Source organism: Notechis scutatus, chromosome Z (genome assembly GCF_049901735.1).
Source record: "Notechis scutatus isolate UNSWTSFEM ecotype Mainland chromosome Z, rNotScu1.2, whole genome shotgun sequence".
NCBI lineage: Eukaryota > Metazoa > Chordata > Lepidosauria > Squamata > Elapidae > Notechis > Notechis scutatus.
In genome coordinates this window covers 88,144,197-88,164,178 of record NC_142025.1, presented here as the reverse complement: position 1 = coordinate 88,164,178, position 19,982 = coordinate 88,144,197, and the positions used below count along the sequence as shown (strand labels likewise).

General features: G+C 40.5%; 1 protein-coding gene across 5 annotated transcripts in view; it reads left to right on the top strand.

The window, feature by feature from the left end:
- The first annotated feature begins 5,943 nt into the window (after window positions 1-5,943).
- The window catches only part of C1QL1 (complement C1q like 1), a 62,556-nt gene continuing 48,517 nt past the window's right edge, over window positions 5,944-19,982 (top strand). For all 5 annotated transcript variants that reach the window (XR_015746062.1, XM_087947876.1, XM_087947875.1 and 2 more), the window contains exon 1: window positions 5,944-6,649. Coding sequence is in view for 4 of the 5 variants with exons in the window: in XM_087947876.1 (XP_087804002.1) it covers window positions 6,026-6,649 (624 nt within the window). In the remaining variant the exon portion in view is untranslated. The remainder of the gene's footprint in view (window positions 6,650-19,982) is intronic.

Here is a 19,982-nt window from a genome sequence, read left to right as displayed (position 1 = left end):
AGAAAATATTTTTTTTGAATCTCAGAACAAATATATATATTAGAAGTTCTGCTGAATCATTCTGGTTGGGCATAGGTCAGCAGGAAATAAAAAGTCAGAATTGTTGTTACTGTTTGAAGTTTTTGTCCTATGTTCTTGGACTTTTCTCACTCTTCCCCACCAAAATTAATACTCAGAACTGTAGGTTGGTTTGTAGCTACCACAACACAATCTACCAATGTGTACCATACAGGTAGTCCTTGACTTACACCCATTCATTTAGTGACCATTTGAAATTAGAACAGCACTGAAAAAAGTGATTTATCACTGTTTTTCACACTTATTACCATTGCCGTATCTCCATGGTTACATGATCAAAATTCAGATGCTTAGCAACAGGCATGTATTTATCATGGTTGCAGTGTCCAGGGATCATGTGAATTCCTTTTGTACCCTTCTAGCAAGCAAAGTCAATCAGAAGCTAGATTCACTTAACATGAATTAACCATAGTAACTTAATAACTGCAGTGATCATTTAACAATTGTGGCAAGAAAGGTCATAAAGTAGAGGAAAGTTCATTTAACAACTATCTTGCTTTGCAACAGAAATTTTGGCCCTAATTGTCATCATAAGTCAAGGACTACCTGTATTCATACCAAACAGACATGTTTTGTTCGAATAGAAACCAAGTAACTGTTTGGTGTAAAAAACATTTTGTGTTTCTGTAATTGTGAGTTATGATTTGGACACAGATATCCTTTAAAACTGCTGTCTTTTGAGTGGTTCTTTTTACACTAAAGAAAGGAAAAAATATTCTAGTTTGTATACAATTTGCATAGGCAAACATGTAGATGCAAATTTATGAATAAATTTATTATAATATACTAGAAAGACAATAGCAATAGCACTTAGACTTATATATCACTTTACAGTCCTTTCTTTTTTTTAATAAAATTTTTATTTGGGTTTTCACAAAACATAATATAAATAAATTTTCTTTTTTTGAGAATAGCATGGTCCCGAGTTACCACTTCTCCATACAGATACAAATTCAATTTCATATTCATCTTTGTGTTCTATTCCATATCTTATTACTATTTTAACATTTTCTCAATAATTTTTCCCTTCCCTTAGTTTTCTCAATCTTACTTTTAATTATCTCATTCCTTTCTAAATTCAATTAGATATATCTTTTTCTAAGTTTCAATATCTTTCTAATCATTATATTTATACTTTTGTCTGTCCTGTTTCAATTTCATATTTTCTTTTCTCAATAAACAAAATTTTCCCCTGTAGTTACTGATTGGAGTATGACACCTTTACATCTTTTAATTTTTATCCCTTCAACTCTTATTTAAACTTCAATTTATGCCTTTACAATTATAACATTCAATATAACACATAACTTCCAGTCAAATTCTGCTTGGTACATTCTTAAAATATGTACCAAGTTCTTAAAGAAAAAGTACTGTATATATATAAAACAATAATAAATAAAATACTTATTCTATTCCAATTCAGCTCTATCATTAATGTTATATAATCTTTAACATCTTTAACATTTCTTTTCAATAGGGTATCATAATTCTAGGAACACTTATAATATTTCCATAATTTTTTCATATTTCTTTCATATTCCTCTTCACTTAAATTTTTATAACACATTAATGATAATTAAAATGTTCCCCTCCTTTCCTCATTCCATTCTCTCATTCTCTTTATTTCATTTATTTATTAAACATTCGATTACATTACAATGAGTGTTTTATCTATCATTTTAATCACACTTGTTTCATATTTTCAAAGTTCATTTCTATTTCTAATATAACAATAATATCTTATGTACCCTTGCAGAATCCCCCTTTCAATTAAATTTTCACCCATTATCTCTGTGTCTTCTAAATAGGCTTATACCCTTAATCTTTGTACATTTTCCCTGTTTCTCTATGTCCTGTTTCTGTCCTTTATAATTTCTTTTCCTTTCCCTCTTCCCCCTCTTCTTCTCCCTTCCCTTTTTGACCCCTTCTCTCTCTAATTCTGATTCTCTCTTCTGTAATCCTCTCTTCTGTTTTTTCCCTAATATTGTAATTACTTTTCAAACTATTCTTTTTTGGGGTTGTTTTTTCAAATCTTAAATTTTTCACTCTCTTTTCCCCCTTTCCTTTCTTTTCCCTGCATAGAAATACTTGGTCATTGAAGATGGCTTCTTCTTTGTCCTGCCCTTCTTGTTCTACAAGCATTTCTTGTTGTTTCTCATAGTTCAGGATCTTCATTTCTAAAAATTGAAATACGAAGCCAAAAGAACCTCTTCCTTCTTGTGCATCTTCTTTCTGTTTTTTAAGTTTCATTTTCAATTTTTCCAAGAGTGATACCATTTTAAAAACTTTTAAACAACCACCCAATTAATTTTAGTCCTTTAGATCCAAAAATCCAAAAATCACCAAGTAATCCAAATAATCCAAAGCTGTTTCTTCTTGATTCTTTTTTCCACTTTCTCTTCCTGGGGTTCTCTTATCTTGTTACAAAGTTTCAGTTAAATTGTATCTTTTAGGAATCTTGTTAAACTTTCACTGTTAATTCCTTTCACTTCCAGGTGGTCTCCTCCATTTTTCCAGATCCCACCCTTTTGTTTTTTTCCCCTTCTTTTAAAAGTTTTTGAGAATCCAGAAATCTTTATTATCCCTTTGACATTTTATTTTCAGCTTAAATATCTGTTAATGTCAAAGTGGATTTTTGCCGATTTCTTGCTTAAATCTCTTAGTTGTCAATATAGGAAAGAAAAGAGAAAAACCAAATCCTTTCCCTTCTCTCTCTCATTAGCCGCTTCAAAGTCTTCTTTGGGAGCAATGTTATTCTTTATAATTCAAATTCCAGGGTACCTTATATTGTTGCTTTTTCAGTTTGACCCGGTCAGCCAAACTTTCTCTTCTTATCTTCCTCCTGCAAATTCTTTTCCGGTTGAGTTCTTCTTTCAGGTGGTCATTTCTGACCACCACTGCAACCGCCTTCGGGAAAGGGAGTAATGGCCAGCTGGGGAGGAGAGATGTGACTCTCCTCGACCCTGCTGGCAGTCTCCCCACTCTTCACCACCTCTACGCGGTGGCTTAGCCCTGAAACCAGCCGGCTCGGGGCGCTCCAGCAGTGAGCACAGATCAAAACCGCGCATAATCGCGGATTTCGGTCTATCGCTGAAGAAGCTCAAACTGGAAGCCCCTTTACAGTCCATTAGAATCAGCATATTGCCCCAACAATCTGGGTCCTGATTTTAACAATCTCAGAAAGATGGAAGGTTAAGTCAACCTTGAACTGGTCAGGATCAAACTCCAGATTATGGGCAGAGTTAGCCTGCAATACTGCATTCTAACCATCGTGCCACCACAACTCCAAGATGCATTACTACAGAAGACAAGTCTAACCAAACTACTAATATGCATGTTCAATCAACTGTCAAAAGATTAAGTGTCAATGGATACTTTGGTCATCTCCCTCTGTTACACTTTTTGATTTGAAATAAAATTCAGACGAGATAACCCTTCAGAAGATGCTGTCCCACAAACATTTATATCCTAGTGAGTGGTATATACATCAGACCACTTTAATTATTGCCTTATCCAAAGGAATCTTGCTTTAACATATTTAGCTTTCTCCACATTTTTCCATCTCTACTTTGTCATTATTCTGAAAGCAGCCAAATATTGTTCGTTTTCTACTTTTTCTGAACTTCTCTTTTGAGATTGGTTTAGCCAATACACAATGGTGCTCCTCCTACTTCTTTACATGTAAATATACTTTTCGCTCGCTTCAAAGAGGATTTCTTTTTAACTTTGCTTCTTGTAGACTGGTTAATTTTAAATCCCCCAGTTCATTCATTCATTCATTCTTACTATTTATGTCATTCATATTCCAAATGTTTGAGCTTAATATAATCATACAGGGTTCTGATCTTTATTGTGCTGTTTAATACGTGCGTATGTATATAAACACAAACACTCAAATAACATAGTATATATATGTACAGGTTTTATTATAGTGCATTTTGCATACCAACAATTGCTACTTATTTGATATTCCTAAACATAAAACAAAATGGGAAGAATGAAAAGCTAAATGATTAAATTATAAAACCATTGAATGTTCAATAATTCTCGAAATCAAGAAAGATGGGGTATGAGGAAATATACAACTTCAATAGATAAATCCCAGGCTCTTTTTAAATTTTGTTTCCATCCCTCTTTTAACAGTACTCTCCAGGACTGTTAGACAGAAAAGCTTTTCCCTACTGTTGAGCTAGTGTGGTCCACCCAACTTTGAGCTGGCACAACACAATACCAACTTAACACTTGTCCCCTTTGCTAGTCCTTATCTTGCCTCTTCTGGATCTATTACAAATAATTACAGAATGTTTAATGAGTATGCCACTCGTGACAGGCAGGTGATTGGTTTTATCACTGATTTTGCTACTATTCCTCGTCAGCATGTCACCAATCAATGGAGGAAATGTACACCAATCAGCACACTGTAGCATCGAAGAGGAGGGTCTGAGTTCAGGTCTTTGCCTGTCATTTCTAGGTTGATTTTATTTGCTAAAACCTTAAGTCCATTTGGGCATCTTCTAAGTTAAAATGATATAAAATAAGAAGTGGGGAGGGAGAGACTCCAGCGTGGAACTCGGAAGGAAGCAGACTCCACCATGATTGTGCTTGTAATTTTCAGGGTCTTAGAGAGTAGACAGTCTGACAAATGCTAGCTGTCAGCAGTCACCTTTTTTTTTTTTTACTTTAGGGGAAGCAGGAGTGAAATTGATAGAGAAGGATTCAAGCCAAGTGGCAAATAAGCTATCCCCTCTTCTTGCCCACCTGAAATAGTGCAGTTCTGCCCTCCTTGTTGGAAACCTGAAGAAAAGCTAACACAAAAAAACATAAATGTGAGAGGAGCACAAGGAATTCAGACAACCTACTGCTAACAAGGAGAGCAAAGGTGGGAAATAAATGCCTGATGGAGGCTGCCTGGTGACCAGAGTAGAAGAGCAACCTGTGGCTCCCAAGACAGACTTCTGATTCCACCTGTCATTGGTCTCCTGAGTTTGCCTGGTAAAATATAGAATATTTTATTGAATACACATCTTGTACAGCAGTATCAGCGGGGGAAAAAATTAGGGAAAACACTGAGTTGTTGGTATTCTTAAATTAATCCCTCATGGGTTGAGCGCAATTTCATGAGTAGAGAAGGGAACAAGTATTATCAGGACAAGTGCAAATGGGAACAAGAACAAAATGAATTCCCTGACATTGTTCACAAGATCCTTGGGAGATCAAAGTTACTAATAACATTTAAAACAATATTTTAGTTCTTTTGGATGAGGGCTGGTTTAGCTATCTGGTTAAAGGGGGGGAGGGACTTCAGTGGCTCCATTCTTATTTTTCTTCTTTGCCCCAAGCACCACTTTTCCCTTGCAATAGATTGTTCTCTTCCCCCTCCCCAAAGGGGGTGGAAGAAAATTGAGTAAGGAGGGGAAAAGGGAAAGCAAATCAATGAAGGCATCTTACTAAGATGTATCCAGTAAAGAACCTGCCGGCTCTCTCTTCTCTCACTTCTCTGCCTGCCTCTTGGTTCACTCGGTTTGTCTTTCCTCTTTTCTTTAATTTTTATTTTATTCTCACCCTCACCCAGCCCACATTTCCATATCAAACCTGGGATCGTACTTGCAGCTGTTATAAAAAGGCCATCAAAGAGCAGCAGTCTTAAGGGCGATACTCCAGCCAACGAGGGGACGGCGTTGTCCCCCCCCCCACGGACACACACACACACACACGCACACACAGCACAAGAACACCCCTCCACATCCTCTTCCCCAACCGAGAGATCTTTCTTCCTCCTTTCCTGAAGTTTACCCTCTCTGCCCTCCCCACCCGCCGGTTTTATTCTCCTGCCAGCTTGCCCCGTCCGTCCGTCACCATTTCCACCACGGGGAGGCAACGCGCCCAGCCCCTTCAGCGGCTGAGCATTGGCCGGAAAACTTTGGTCGCCGGGGCCATCGGCGTGGTGATGATCTTGATCCTGGTGATCCTCATTCCGGTGCTGGTGAGTTCCGTAGGCATCGACGGACACTACGAGATGCTGGGCACCTGCCGTATGGTCTGCGACCCCTACCTGGGCAAGACCAGCACCACGACCAGCGCCAGCAGCATCCGGAGCGAGGGCGCCGAAAGCCTGAGTAGCGCAAGTAGCGACCACAGCGGACTGCCCGCGCCATCCACCCTCGTCCAGGGGCCCCAGGGCAAGCCGGGGCGGCCAGGCAAGCCAGGCCCGCCGGGGTCCCCGGGAGAGCCGGGCCCCCCGGGCCCGCGAGGTCCCCCGGGAGAGAGAGGAGATCCTGGGAAAACCGGTCCGCCTGGCCTGCCCGGGCCGGGACTGAGCACGGGGGCCATCAGTGCGGCCACCTACACCATGGTGCCCCGCGTGGCCTTTTACGCCGGCCTCAAGAACCCTCACGAGGGCTACGAGATACTCAAGTTCGACGACGTCGTAACCAACTTGGGAAACAACTATGATGCCGCCACGGGCAAGTTCACCTGCAACATCCCGGGCACCTATTTCTTCACCTACCACGTCCTGATGCGCGGCGGCGACGGGACCAGCATGTGGGCAGATCTGTGCAAGAACGGGCAGGTAGGCAGGCGACTCCGCTTGGCTCTCTCGGCCGGCCGTGGGGGAGCCTTGGCTTCCTGGGCGCATTTTGTCGATCCCTCGGGATGGGGAAAGGCGGGAGAGGGGAACTTCCGCGGAAGCGATGTTTTTGGAAGACATCTTATACTGGAGGTAAGGAGGTCTTCCCCGAACCATTTGGTGATTCTGGGATGCCGCCTCCCCAAAGTGCATAGTAACTTTAGTCCGCGCGTGTGTGCAGTTGGCGAAGGTGGCCCACGCCTTGTCCCGCGAAAGTGGGACTGCGGTACTCTCCAGGCCGTTACTAACACCCTGCCGAACGGAGAGAGGCTACTTCTGCGCAAGGATACACTGTATAGAATTCTGCGGGAGGTAATTTGTAAAAGACCTAGAGACGCACCTCGCTGGGTAATTGAAAATCTGTGGGGAGAATCCCTTCTTCCATAATAGCATAGTTGTCCAAGAGGTCGTGATAAGGAGTACCAGTGGCACATATGCCATGGATTCCCCACCCCCCTCTCCTTCTGGAAACGATGGGAAGCTCGATTCAATAACCAAACCACAAAATACTTCTCTTATAGAAGCATAGAGGGATAAAAGCTAAATGAAAGTAGAAGCTTGTAACTTTTTAAATAGAAGCTTAGGTGCAAAACTCCTCAACCATTTTTTTTAAAGATCTAAGCACTCCACACAGAGAGATAAATTCACAATTTCCATCTTAATGCATCAAAGGAACATTAAAATCTAATAAAGTAATGCCTCCCGTCAGTTATATTCCTGCTCTTTATTCTGCCCGTTGGGATGAGAGAGAAAAATGATCAGGGCTAACTAACACTCTCCCTCTCCCCATTCTAGTACCCCCTTCCCATCTATTACCCACATCTCTCTGGTAGGCAACCTGACATTATTCTTACTTCATCATTTGCTTTATGCATACTTTGTAGCAAGCCTTACTGAATTCAGTGGAGCTTACTCCCTAACACCCTTGGAGTAAGAAAACCTTCAGTGCAAGTCAAATACACTGAAATTGAAATAGCTTTAATTTGCTCATTTAAATATCTCTTTTTCTGATTCTCAAAATGTGTTGCATTTCAGTTTTAATGCATATGCACACACACAGAGAGAGAGAGAGATGTTGCTGTTCTTTAAAGTAAGTCCTGAATGGTGGGAAATAGCCTTTCAAAAAAGGAAATTAACTGCCTCTTCAATCACCCTGTCGAGCACCTCAAAAATCTCTTTTTTTTCTCACCAAATCATCCCTTTGTGCTAGTACAAGTTAATATTGCCAACGCCAGAGGGAGACTAACAATGAGTTCTTGATGCTCTCTAATTGAATTTCATAATTAAGTCCAGCCTCTGCAGAATGGCTTTTCTTGTTGTAGCCAACTAACATCTTTCTCTCTCTTTCTCTCTCCTTGGTAATCCTTCACAACTGCTTAACATGGATACTAGGATACTATTGCTTGCAAAGATCTCACCTGTGTATGTAGTTTTTATTAATTAATCAAACAGAAATCTCCATAGTGTCAGGGTTCTTTATGAGTTGACACATAGCTATAATGCTATCCTCACAATCTCAAACTTGAGTTTCAATTTGCAAATACTATTAGGTTTTTTCAATCCAAAGGTATAAAAATCTTATGGCACAAAAGAGACGAATAAATTCTATTTCCAACATGAAGAAAAGCAAGCAACGCAATGTATTTGTTAGTCTTTAGGGTACCAGAAGACTTGTTGTCATGACTTCAATCTCCTGCTCACCCATAAATATTTGTTGAAAAAGTAATTAAATCCACTTGTAACTGCTCTGATACTATGTCCTACAAAGAAATCCAATCTTTAATCAATAACTAAGCGATTAGCATAAGCTTAAATATGGAACAACACACACACACACATGCATCCTTGTATGCTGTCTTAAAAACTTTGCTGCAAACTCATTAATTCTCAAATGTCCATGGGAAGAAATCTAAGTCTGGAGACTATAAATTTTATTATTCCCAGATATGTTTATACTTTAAAAGATAATTTTCTGAAGGTAGAGCCCCAAGGTGTAATATTCAGTGTGGGGAGGATCTTTCTTTAAAAATAACTGCATATTTCTCCTGCCAGTAGGAAATACTTGCTGCTCAAGTCTTCCAAATTTTTATTTATTATTTTGTTCTTGTTTTAACTGCCTGCTAGTGGTTATAATATTTATATGGTTTTTTATGTTTTTAATTGTACACTATCTAGAGTCATGCTGTGAGTGAGATGGGCAAGCTTCTAATTTTGATTAATAAAAGGATAAAGCAAATTTTGAAAGGCAGGTGAGGGGGAGATTCTTCAATTGCTTGGGTTTTCCCTAATGGCTTGACTTCCTCATCATTTTCTTCCGTGTGTGCTTTTGCTTTTTCATTTATTTATTTATTCAAATTAGTAATAGCCATCCAATTCCAATGAACTCTGGACATTTTCAAGTAAAGCTTGAAGGAGCTTCGAGTACAGTTTCTCTATCTCTCTTTTGATGGTTTATGAGTTCTCTGACCAGATCATTCTCTGCTTAAAAAGAACTCTGATTAAAAATGCTTTACAAAATATTTTAATCCGAAGAAAATGCCACAAAGATTTCTCATTGTTTTATTTGACATGCATCAGCATCCCCATCGCTACAATATTAACTATTGTAGCCTGTTTCTTGTTGTTGTAGGATTGTTGTCTTAAATGCAACAGTGGCTCAAAATACTTGACTTGAGGTGAAAGGCAAGGATGCTTTCCCATATCATGACTGCTGTGATAGTTGAATTTGGTAGCATAACTGATGATAGGAAAATGTGCTCTCCATTAATTTAGTTGATGGAGGATAAGTCATCTAACACATATGATTTAATCCTCAAACATTTCACCACCTTCTCCCAATATCCTTTTCTTGAAGCAGCTGGCTCACTCTCTCTAATGTTAGACAGATCTAACATTCCAGACTAGCATAGACTCTTATAGAAGTAATAAATGGCTTCTCTGGGCATATTAGCGTGTGTAGAATATATTGTCAGGCAAGTGTTTCCTCTCCTGGCAGATTTCCTGATTTCTTAGATTTCCCAGAATTGTCACCAGTTCATTGAAGAATGTCTCTGCCCTGAACAGTTGCTTGAGAAGCAGAAATTTGACAGGTGCCACCTTATCTGATGTGGAAGTGTAGTAATGGAACAAAAGGATATCTACTGAATTTCTGCTTCTTATGCACACTCAGCTCCTCCAATAAATAGACATAGAAGTGAAAGAACTGGGTTACTATTTTTACTTCTGTGTACACAATATAAATTGTAATTGTCTTCATGATTAATCTTATGCCATGTAAATCACATTTTGGGCAATTTTACAACAGCCTACTGTACAAATTCTACAAAGATTGGAAGTGTCCATCAACCACAAGATTCTATTTAGATCTCAGTTCGGGAAACAATTTACCCTGAACTGATTAGAAGAGTATTTAGGATCTGAATCCAAATTTCAGTAAAGAAATCAAAACATCTGTGTTTGATAGATTTGAAATCAACAAATGGGTAACTGCTTCAAATTAGATGAAGTTTGTGGGAATGCTAGCCCTTTAGGACAGTTATGAACTCTGTCAATTTTCAGACTAATAGATGAAAGGTGTTTTTGTGTTTGGTATGTTTATGGATTGATTAAAACAAACAAACCAAAAAGGTAGCTGCTGATAATGTTTTCTTTGTAGAATTGAATCAAATTTTCAGTAAGTGGCCTCTTCTGATGAAATAAGGTGTACCGAATTTGAAATGACAAGTCTAAAGGGTTTATTTATTTTGTAGAAGTCTTGAAGTCTTATTATTTAGGAGTTTCAAGAAAAATTCCTCCTATTTAAAAGAGATGGCCTCAACACTAACATATTCGTAAACTATTGTAAGTATTATTTAATTTTATGTGCTAGTAAAATCTTCTATTGTGGTACTGGATGGGAGGAGAAAGCTTCAGAAATTGCTCATTTGGCATAAAAAAAATATCACAGTAGGAAGAGATGGATGCCGGCTATGGAAGATATCCACAGCTGAATGAAAAAGGTTTCAGCAGCCAACATTTTCAAAATCTCTCAGCTTCATCCTTCTACATCCTGCAATTATGGCCAATTATTTTCTTATCTGTTGCTGGGAAAAAAAAACGACTATCGCTAACACTATCAGAGAGCATGGAACTCTTTATATGGAAGTTGGTCTGCCAATTAATGTTCTTTTCTTTGAAATACCTCTGACACATTTCCAAGGGAATCCTGAGGATTCTGCAGAAAAAATAATTAACAACGAGTAAAATAGATAAACAACTTTATCAAATTTATGGGGTTGGCTTTTCCCAGTCTGGCCTATTTGCACAAGTGTAATAATTATACAGTGTGGAAAAACAATGCCTTTAGTCTATATTATTGTCTATATTTCAGCTCCCAATCATCTCAGTTTTTATGACAAATACTCAGAATTCTGGGAGTTGAAGTCCACATAGTTTAAGATTGCCATGGTTAAGAAACAATGATCTAGAGCAGGGGTCCTCAACCACCGGTCCGTGGACCGGTACCGGTCCGTGGAGCACTCTGTACTGGGCCGCAAAGAAAAAAAATTTAAAAAATGGCGGCTTTCTTCGCCTTCGGTGAATGCTGCTGGGATCGGGATCAAGGACACAAATGAAAGAAGGGGAGGGAGGAAGCAACCGAAGCCTGTCCTGCTCTCTGGCTCAGCGGCTTCGGTTTCCTCCCGCCTCGTTCCTCTCTCAGTTGCTCTCTCGCTGCTCCACCAGCCCAGGAAGAAACTGCTTCAAAGAAGCCGGGGGAGTGCTTTCCTGTCGCGCAGCTCCTCCGAGCGCCGTTCACCCCCACCCGCCCGCGCGCGGTTCAATTCAGTGCCCGTTCTGTCTGTCTGGTTGTTTGGGAGCAGCTTCGGCTGAGAATAATAACTATTTGCCTCTTTTTATCAGCCGAAGCTGCTCCGAAACAAAGAAGGCAGGCAGGCAGGCAGAACGGAGCACTGTGGATTGAACCGCGCGTGGGCGGGTGGGGTGGGGGTAAACGGGCGCTTCGGAGGAGCTGCGGCGACAGGAAAAGCCACCACCCCCCTGGCTTCTTTGAAGCAGTTTCTTCCTGGGCTGGTGGAGCAGCGAGAGAGCGACTGAGACAGGAACGAGGCAGACACCTGAGGGAGGGAGGGAGACACCTGAGGGATGGGGCTGAGGGAGGCAGGGCCGAGGCGCCCTGAACTTGGTGGTTTGCTGGCAGGCGTTTTATTACCCGACTAGGTAACAACATCAGATGTTACCTAGTCAGGTAATGAAACGTCTGCAAGCAAACCACCAAACTCGGACTCTCCCCGGTCCTTGAAAAAGTGTTTGTGCTTGAAACTGGTCCCTGGTACAAAAAAGGTTGGGGATCATTGATCTAGAGATTGAAGTAGATGTTCTGGAAAGAAGTTCCAAATACAATAAACAAGTGGCTATTGGAAGACTTTAGTTTTGAGTTTATATATATATAAAAAAGGCACCTGCACCTGGATGCCAACCCTATGTCCAAATAGCATTTTTATTCATTACTTTTAGCGGGTGTTTTATATGCATAACCTGAGTTTAGAACATCCTGAATCTCTAGAGCTAGATAAGTGAAGGTCAGTAAAATTATGAGAAATAAGAATAGAAAGATAAAAAAGGAAGCTTTCTGGAAGTAGATTCTTTGGTTGCTATTCCTAGCTTTTTAATCATATTTTGCTTCTGAGAAATACTGCAGTAATATTCTGAGTATCTTTATTGCATTTCAATAAACGTTGTTCTAAGACTACTCTCCATATTTGCTATATCTGGATTTCTCTATACAACAATATTGTTCCCAAGGCCCACACCAACACCCTTCAGAAATGTAAAGTCCAAGAAAAGAAATAGCATGTGATTTTTAAAGCTTTGATTGTCAGTTTTTAATGGGGATGCGCTTGTCATACCTTGAATGTCACACTTGAAATTTTCTTCAGTGTTACAGATAAGATGGAGAGAGAAGGAGAGGAAAAGCAAAGTTATTAAGTAAGAAAATATGATTCTCCAATTCATTTTGCAGGTCTGAAAAGTCTAAAAGGGCAGCAGGCACTGTGACTTTAAATATTTAATAACTTCCCAATCAGCAAATATATTTTTTCTTCTTTTTTCTCCTAGTTTCCCCTTGTCTGTTTGCATTTTTGCAAAGCTCAACTCAGGAATGTATCCCAGAAGATAAAAAGTGAAGCATTGTTGCGTACAGAATGCAACACTTTGCCATCTAAAACGTGACTGTCTCTTAATTCTCCACTTCTGGACCAAGAATAGCTAATGGCTCTTTGTTAACTGCTCTGAGTGTGACATATCAGATATAAACCAAAATGGCTGTGGGCAAATCATGCCTCTTTTCCATCAATCCAAAATGTAAGGATAACAATATTAGCTGACTTCACAGAAGGTGTCAAGGTTTGATGGTAGGAAGGAGAGGAGAGACACTGATTACTATGTTAAGTACTTTATAGCCTCAAGACCCAGTTCTATCATGTCTAGGTATAAATGCTCACAGAGTTATCAAGCAGGATTCCTCAGCTTTTGAATGCAGCTCTCCAGAGTTTCCTTTAAAAGCAGCTTGCTCTGTTGATATTAGCAGGTAACAATGCCTATCTCTGTATTTGAGAAATGACACATTCACTGCAGCTTAATACTCCTTGAAAATGTCACTTTGGGGAAGGACACTTTGGAGCTTATGCTGTCTCCACGTTTTATCAATTTCTGAACTGTCCTCTATAGGAGGTTATATCTATCTCTTATGATGCATAATGGAAAGTAGGACATCATGTTTTGGGTCAATTAATGGGCTTCTTCCAAACCTTATTCTTCTATACAAGCATTTAATCTGTCTTAATATGCATTAGCCTGTAATATTTCTGATTTGCTTTTGATTTAGCATGTTACATGGATCCAGCTTTATGAAGGTTTATGGAGGACCCTTATATATATTCCAGACTACTGAGATATTCAGCAAACTGCAATAACATAAATGATGGCATAATTCAATGTATCAGGTCAAATCAGATTTGTTTTACAAAATAATCCATAATATACATAGATCAGGGGTGTCAAACTCAAGACCTGTAGGCGGATCTGGCCTGCAGGGTACTTAAATCTGGCCCACAAGACTGCCCTGGAAACAGGGAAGGACCAACCTGTAGTGCCTCTGCCAGTGAAAATGGAGCTTGGGAGGGCTGTGCGCATCCCTCTCTCCAGGCCCCATTTTCAGCCATGACAGCCTCCTGCAGGAGGCCATCGTAGCCAAAATTTCACTGGCAGAGGGATGTAGGAGGCTGTCGCAGCAAAAAATGGGGCCCGGGGGGTCATACATAGCCTCCCAGGCTCTGTTTTCACTGGGAGAGGGCTAGCAAAACAAACTAAAAACAAAACAAAAGGAGAAATGTTTCCCCCTTTTGTATTTGAGCATCCAAGAAGGGATAGGAAAGAAGGGGAAAGATGAAGGCAAAAGAAAAAAAAGGAAAGATGGGAAGAAAGCAAGGAAGGAAAAAAAGAAAAGAAGAGAAGCAAAAAGAAAGGAGAAGGAAGAAGGAAGGAAGGAAGGAAGGAAGGAAGGAAGGAAGGAAGGAAGGAAGGAAGGAAGGAAGGAAGGAAGGAAGGAAGGAAGGAAGGAAGGAAGGAAGATTATAATGAGAGGGAGGAAGGGTCTGAGGGAAGTCCTGCCTTAGCACTTGGCCATCACAAGCGCCCCCAACATGAGTGATGTTGAGCTGGCCACGCCCCTCCCCCCCCCCAAGTCAAACAGAACCTTGATGCGGCCCTCAATGAAATTGAGTTTGACACCCAGGCATAGATCATGCTAAACCAAAACAAACAAACCACTTTATAATTTAGTGGTGCATGAATTTTATACTTGTTAATTGGGGCACAATTAAATCACAATGTAGTGTTCTTGCTTGTGGTTAGTATGTTGAGAGAAGCTAGACAATATGATTTGTAAGTCATGGATTACAGTTTAAAATGTTACTACGTGTGAATTTAGATAATTTATCCATTAGGGCAGGATTAAGACAACTATATGTTAGGTATTTGTTACAATTATAATTGTATTGAATATAAATACCCAGGTTTATTGCATTGTGGCAACAAGCTTTGAGGTTGAAATACTTCATTCTTCTGGTTTCTGAATGGTCACCTAATCCTGCCACTTTCCTTCATTTAAAAATTATCAGAATGTCAGGGACAATACAAGAGTAAAAACCTTCTTTTTCCATCTATAAATATTACCTGTGAATTAGGGATGGTTGCTGAGATTAGAGAAATTGGTGGAGATACTATTCAAAGAGAAGTCAGGAGATGCAAATAATGAAAGTAAATGGCTAAAACTGAGGTGGGAGTGGAGCAGCGAGATAAGCTCTTGTGGAAAAATTAGAATTTCTACTATGCATTTTTTATCATATTGGAGTCAAAAGCTGCACAGAGCTTAATATAACTGTTTCATCTCAAAACCTCTTACAGATCTTAGAATTAAGTGAAAAGTGCAGCAACTGTTGAACAAACCAGACTTAAATTGTCTTCTTCCTTCCTCTACCCCCCTCCCCCCACACTGCCGCCAAACTGTGCAAACCCAAAATCAAACAACATCCTGGATAATTGGGGTGCAGGAGGAAGCTGGCACAAGCCAGTGTAGGCTTCTTACTTTTGGACCTATGATTTTGTGGTCAATTAGAGTAAAAACCTGAATGTTATCGAATGTCGCCAATTAAAGCTGCTTGAAATGATTCTCAGCCATAAGCCAGAGGTGCTAAAATCCCCACTTCTGCACAACCATTAACGGGATGGGCAGGGCTGAATTTAATATAGGCCCTCAGCAAATGGGGAAGAGAGTGCTATGTTTATCCCATTTGCAGGGGAAGAGCTCTTTGGTTCTTTCCCCATTCTAGTTTTTGCAACAAGACTTCCAAGAATGTTGCACTGCAGTATTCAAAATTAAGGTACAAATTGTTATTGTTAGTTTATAGAACTCTATGGTTAAAGAAAAAGATTTCCTTCCTGAAGCTTATTTTCTAATAACATGACACTTCTCCCATTTGCAATGTGTGTGTGTGTGCAAGACAGCTGGCAGCATGCCGCGCCCGCACCCTCCCCCACATAGCTCCTTCAACATTATTTTTTCCCCATTTTCTCCAGAAGAGATTAGATCGTTTTTAATTCTTGGACTAAGTGCTTTTGAGTATGTGCAGAATGTCTCTATCTGAAGAACTCAAGATGATATCGAGTTTTAGAAGAACCATGCAGCATAATACTTGTTACATTTCACGGGGAGTTTTTTTCCTAGCAAAGTCAAGGAGTTCTATGTCTTGAAAATTAGTTATTTCAAATAATACTGTACAGTGCAGGAGACAGAAAGTGACACCTAGCACATTCAGCTCAGTGTTTAAAAAGCATGTTCTGTGCTAGTTGATGCAATTATGAATAGTCCTCAACTTATGTCTACATTTGATCCCAAAATTTCTGCTGCTAAGTGAGGCAGTAAGTAACTTTTGCCTCATTTTACAACCTTTCTTGCCACAGTTCTTAAGTGAGTTACTACAGTCATTATGTTAATCATATGGTTGTTAAGTGAATCTGACTTTGCTTGTCAGAAGGTCGTAAAAGGTGATCACATGACCCTGGGACATTGCAACCGTCATTAAATATGAGTCAGTTGCCAAGTGTCTGGATTTTGATCACATGACTATAGGGATGTTGCAATGGTCATAAGTGTGAAAAATGGTTATAAGCCACTTGTTTCAGTGATATTGTAACTTTGAATGGTCACTGGATGAACTGCTCTAAGTTGAGGACTATCTATAGTACAGGATTTTGTCCTCTCAAGGAACTGTGCCTTAAAAATAGGATTTTCAAACAGGATGCTCATGGTGAAAATCCTGAGAAATTTCCACCCACCCATTTGATTCTCCTCTTGGAACTGACCAGCAGCTAGATCTGAAGAATAGAAGGGCCTTTGTAAGACAGCCATGTTTGTTTAATTTGTTTAATTAATTGCACTTCTTTTTTTGCAACCAGAAACAATCTGGTGAATAGGTATTGGCTAGTGAGAGTTCTCACATTGCTTGTAGGTTGTTGTTTTTTAAAAAATATTTTGGTTTCCCCTTTCACACTAATTCCTTCCTACTATGCAACATGTACAGTAGTTATTGAGCATTATATACTTCACTTGTTTTATGTAGCATTTTTATTGTTAGTTAAAATAACTCCAGCTGATTCTCCAGTTGACCATACTGATAAAAGTCTAAGAGCCATTTAACTCAGTTAACTACTGTTCAACTGATAGCCCTATTGATCTCTCTCTGTCAGTTCCTCCTGTCCAAAAGAAACACATGCACAGAAACATTATCTTCCAGCCAAGATCAGGACAAGCGGCATCTGTAGCAGAGAAAAATAGCCAAAATAAACAGCAGAAGTTTCAAAAATAATAAAGGCTAAACAATACAAGGAAAGAAAGAAAATACAGAATGAAATCATGCTGCTAAGAAAGTTTGATCAAAGGTACCCAGGAAGCAAAGAAGTCACTGAGATTGTCTCTAGTCTTTTGTCCAAAGTCCAAAAACAGCAAATAATTTTGTCAAACTCACTCAGTGTTCAATAACTCTTCAGGAACAAGGGCTACTCAGAGAAATTCATGATATTCCTTCCTCCTCCTATTTTACCCTCAAGTCACTCAGTCTTCTTTTAGTTCTTGGTTCTTTGTTTTAGTTGCGGTTATTCTACTGCTTGGAGATTGCAGAGTATCTTCAGGAACAAGAATTTGAGCTTACAGTACATGGTCTAAGTCAGGGGTCCCCAACCACGGTCCTGGACCGGTACCGGTCCGTGGAACAAGTCCTACCGGGCGCTGGTTTGCTGGCGCCGCCATCTTGTTTTGATGAAAAAGTGCTTCCGGTGAGCTTTTCTAGTAGAAAGCTCACCGGAAGCACTTTTCATCAAAACAAGATGGCGGCGCCAGCGCTTCGTGAGCTTTTCCGGGTAGAAAGCCATTTCTACCCGGAAAGTTCATCGAAGCGCTAGTGCCGCCATCTTGTTTTGATGAAAAAGTGCTTCCGGTGAGCTCACCGGAAGCACTTTTTCATCAAAACAAGATGGCAGCGCCCAGCTGATGCCGGTACCGGGCCGCGGCAAAAAAGATTGGGGATACCGGCTGCGGCATAAAAAAGGTTGGGGATCACTGGTCTAAGTGATAAAAGGCACCAGGCTAGAAAGTGGGAGACCATGATTCCAGTGGTGGGATTCAATTTTTACTACCGGTTCTGTGGGCGTGGCTTGGTGGACGTGGCATGGCTTAGTGGGCATGGCTTGGTGGGCAGGGCAGGGGAAGGATACTGTAAAATCTCCATTCCCATCCCACTCCTGGGGGAAAGTTACTGCAAAATCCCATTCCCTCCCCACCCCACTAACCTGCTTTCCAGCTCTGTTCTCCTGTGCAGGGCAACAAAAGAAGAACTAGCCAATCAGCTGGGACTCGGGAGGCAAAGAACAGATGGAGGCGGGGCCAGTCAGAGGTGGTATTTGCCGGTCCTCCGAACTACTCAAAATGTCTGCTACCGGTTCTCCAGAACTGGTCAGAACCTGCTGAATACCACCTCTGTTCTAGTCCTGCCTTAGCCATGAAAGCCAGCTAGGTTACCTTGGACCAGTCACTCTCTCTCAGCCCATTTTACAGGATTGTTGTTGGGAGACAATAGGAGGAAGGTGCATTGGATAGGCTGACCACCTTGAGTCATTTATTAAAATAATTAAAGGCAGGACGCAAATAGATAAATTGGTTGTCCCAAGTTTGATTCTGAGACCTGAGGATAATCCTTCTTAAGTTCAATGGATTCCTTCTCTATTGTTTTCATCTCTTCTTCTGAGAATGATTGGTCCGAGCTAGTCATGATAGTCAGACTCTGAATGGCTTTTTCAACTCTTTCTGCTTGATATTCTTCCAGCATATTTCCCATCCCACCCTCTAACCAGTGATAAAGGTCAGCATTTCAACCACTATAGCCCTCCTTACAATAGAAATGTGATGCACATCTTACATTTCTGCTCAAGATTAAAGTAAAGATGGTCTTAATGGGAAAAAGAATAGCAAAACTACAACCCTACTTTGGCTGCTATATCAGAAATCAGATACTTGCCTGAATAATAGAAGCACAAGTTTGCTCTCTGAGCCTCAAATCAAATATTCTACTTACTTTTTAAAATACAAATCTAAAACTTGCATTCTGGAAAAGGAATGAACTAGTTAATTTCTCACTTTTAGGAATTTATTTATACTTCTTGAAAGATGCCTTCTTCCCCCTGTTCTCTGTAACACACTCAGCAGGGTCTCCACCTCACATTCCACGCTGAAGCAAGGTTGCCAAACAAATTCTCTTGTTATTTAAAGGTACCAAAAGCAAAGGCAAAACTGGTTCACTTCAGTTTGAAGCTCAGCATTTTCCATTTTGGCAAAGCCAGCTGTGTCTTCCAAATCCAGAATTATCTGAAGGGCAAGCCTTCCAAACACGGGGGTTAAACCACTACATATGCTCTCCATCCAGATACTGATTTGCGGGCAGTTGTTCCTTCTTGTCCTTTCCTGACTGTTGCTGTTTTCGCTTGTAAAAACAGCAGGATATTATCTGATTAGTTGCTTGCAGAAGATTAGAAATGCCCCTCCTCCCCTGAAAAAGTGGAGGTGGAATGGTGGGGAGAGGCTGCTAAGTGACTGTTTTACAGAAAGCATGCTGGAGCTGTAGTGTAGAGCAGGGGTCCCCAACCACCGGTCCGCGGACCGGTGCACCGGTCCGTGGAACAAGTCCTACCGGGCGCTGGTTTATGGCGCCGCCATCTTGTTTTGATGAAAAAGTGCTTCCGGTGAGCTTTTCTGGGCAGAAAGCTCACCGGAAGAACGTTTTCATCAAAAAAGATGGCGGCAGCGCTTTCGGTGAGCTTTTCCGGGTAGAAAGCCATTTCTACCGGAAAAGCTCACGAAGCTAAGCGCCGCCATCTTGTTTTGATGAAAAAGTGCTTCTGGTGAGCTCACCGGAAGCACTTTTTCATCAAAACAAGATGGCGGCGCCCAGCTGATGCCGGTACCAGGCCGCGGCATAAAAAAGATTGGGGATACCGGGCCGCGGCATAAAAAAGGTTGGGGATCACTGGTGTAGAGACATTCAGGGAGCAGCCTATCCTTTGTACCCGTTGGAAGAACCGTCCATCTGGGTTTAATTCCAAATGGGGAGAAAGACATTAGAAACATGGGGCCTGCTTGGAAGGATGGTTTAATGGAACAGAACCATTA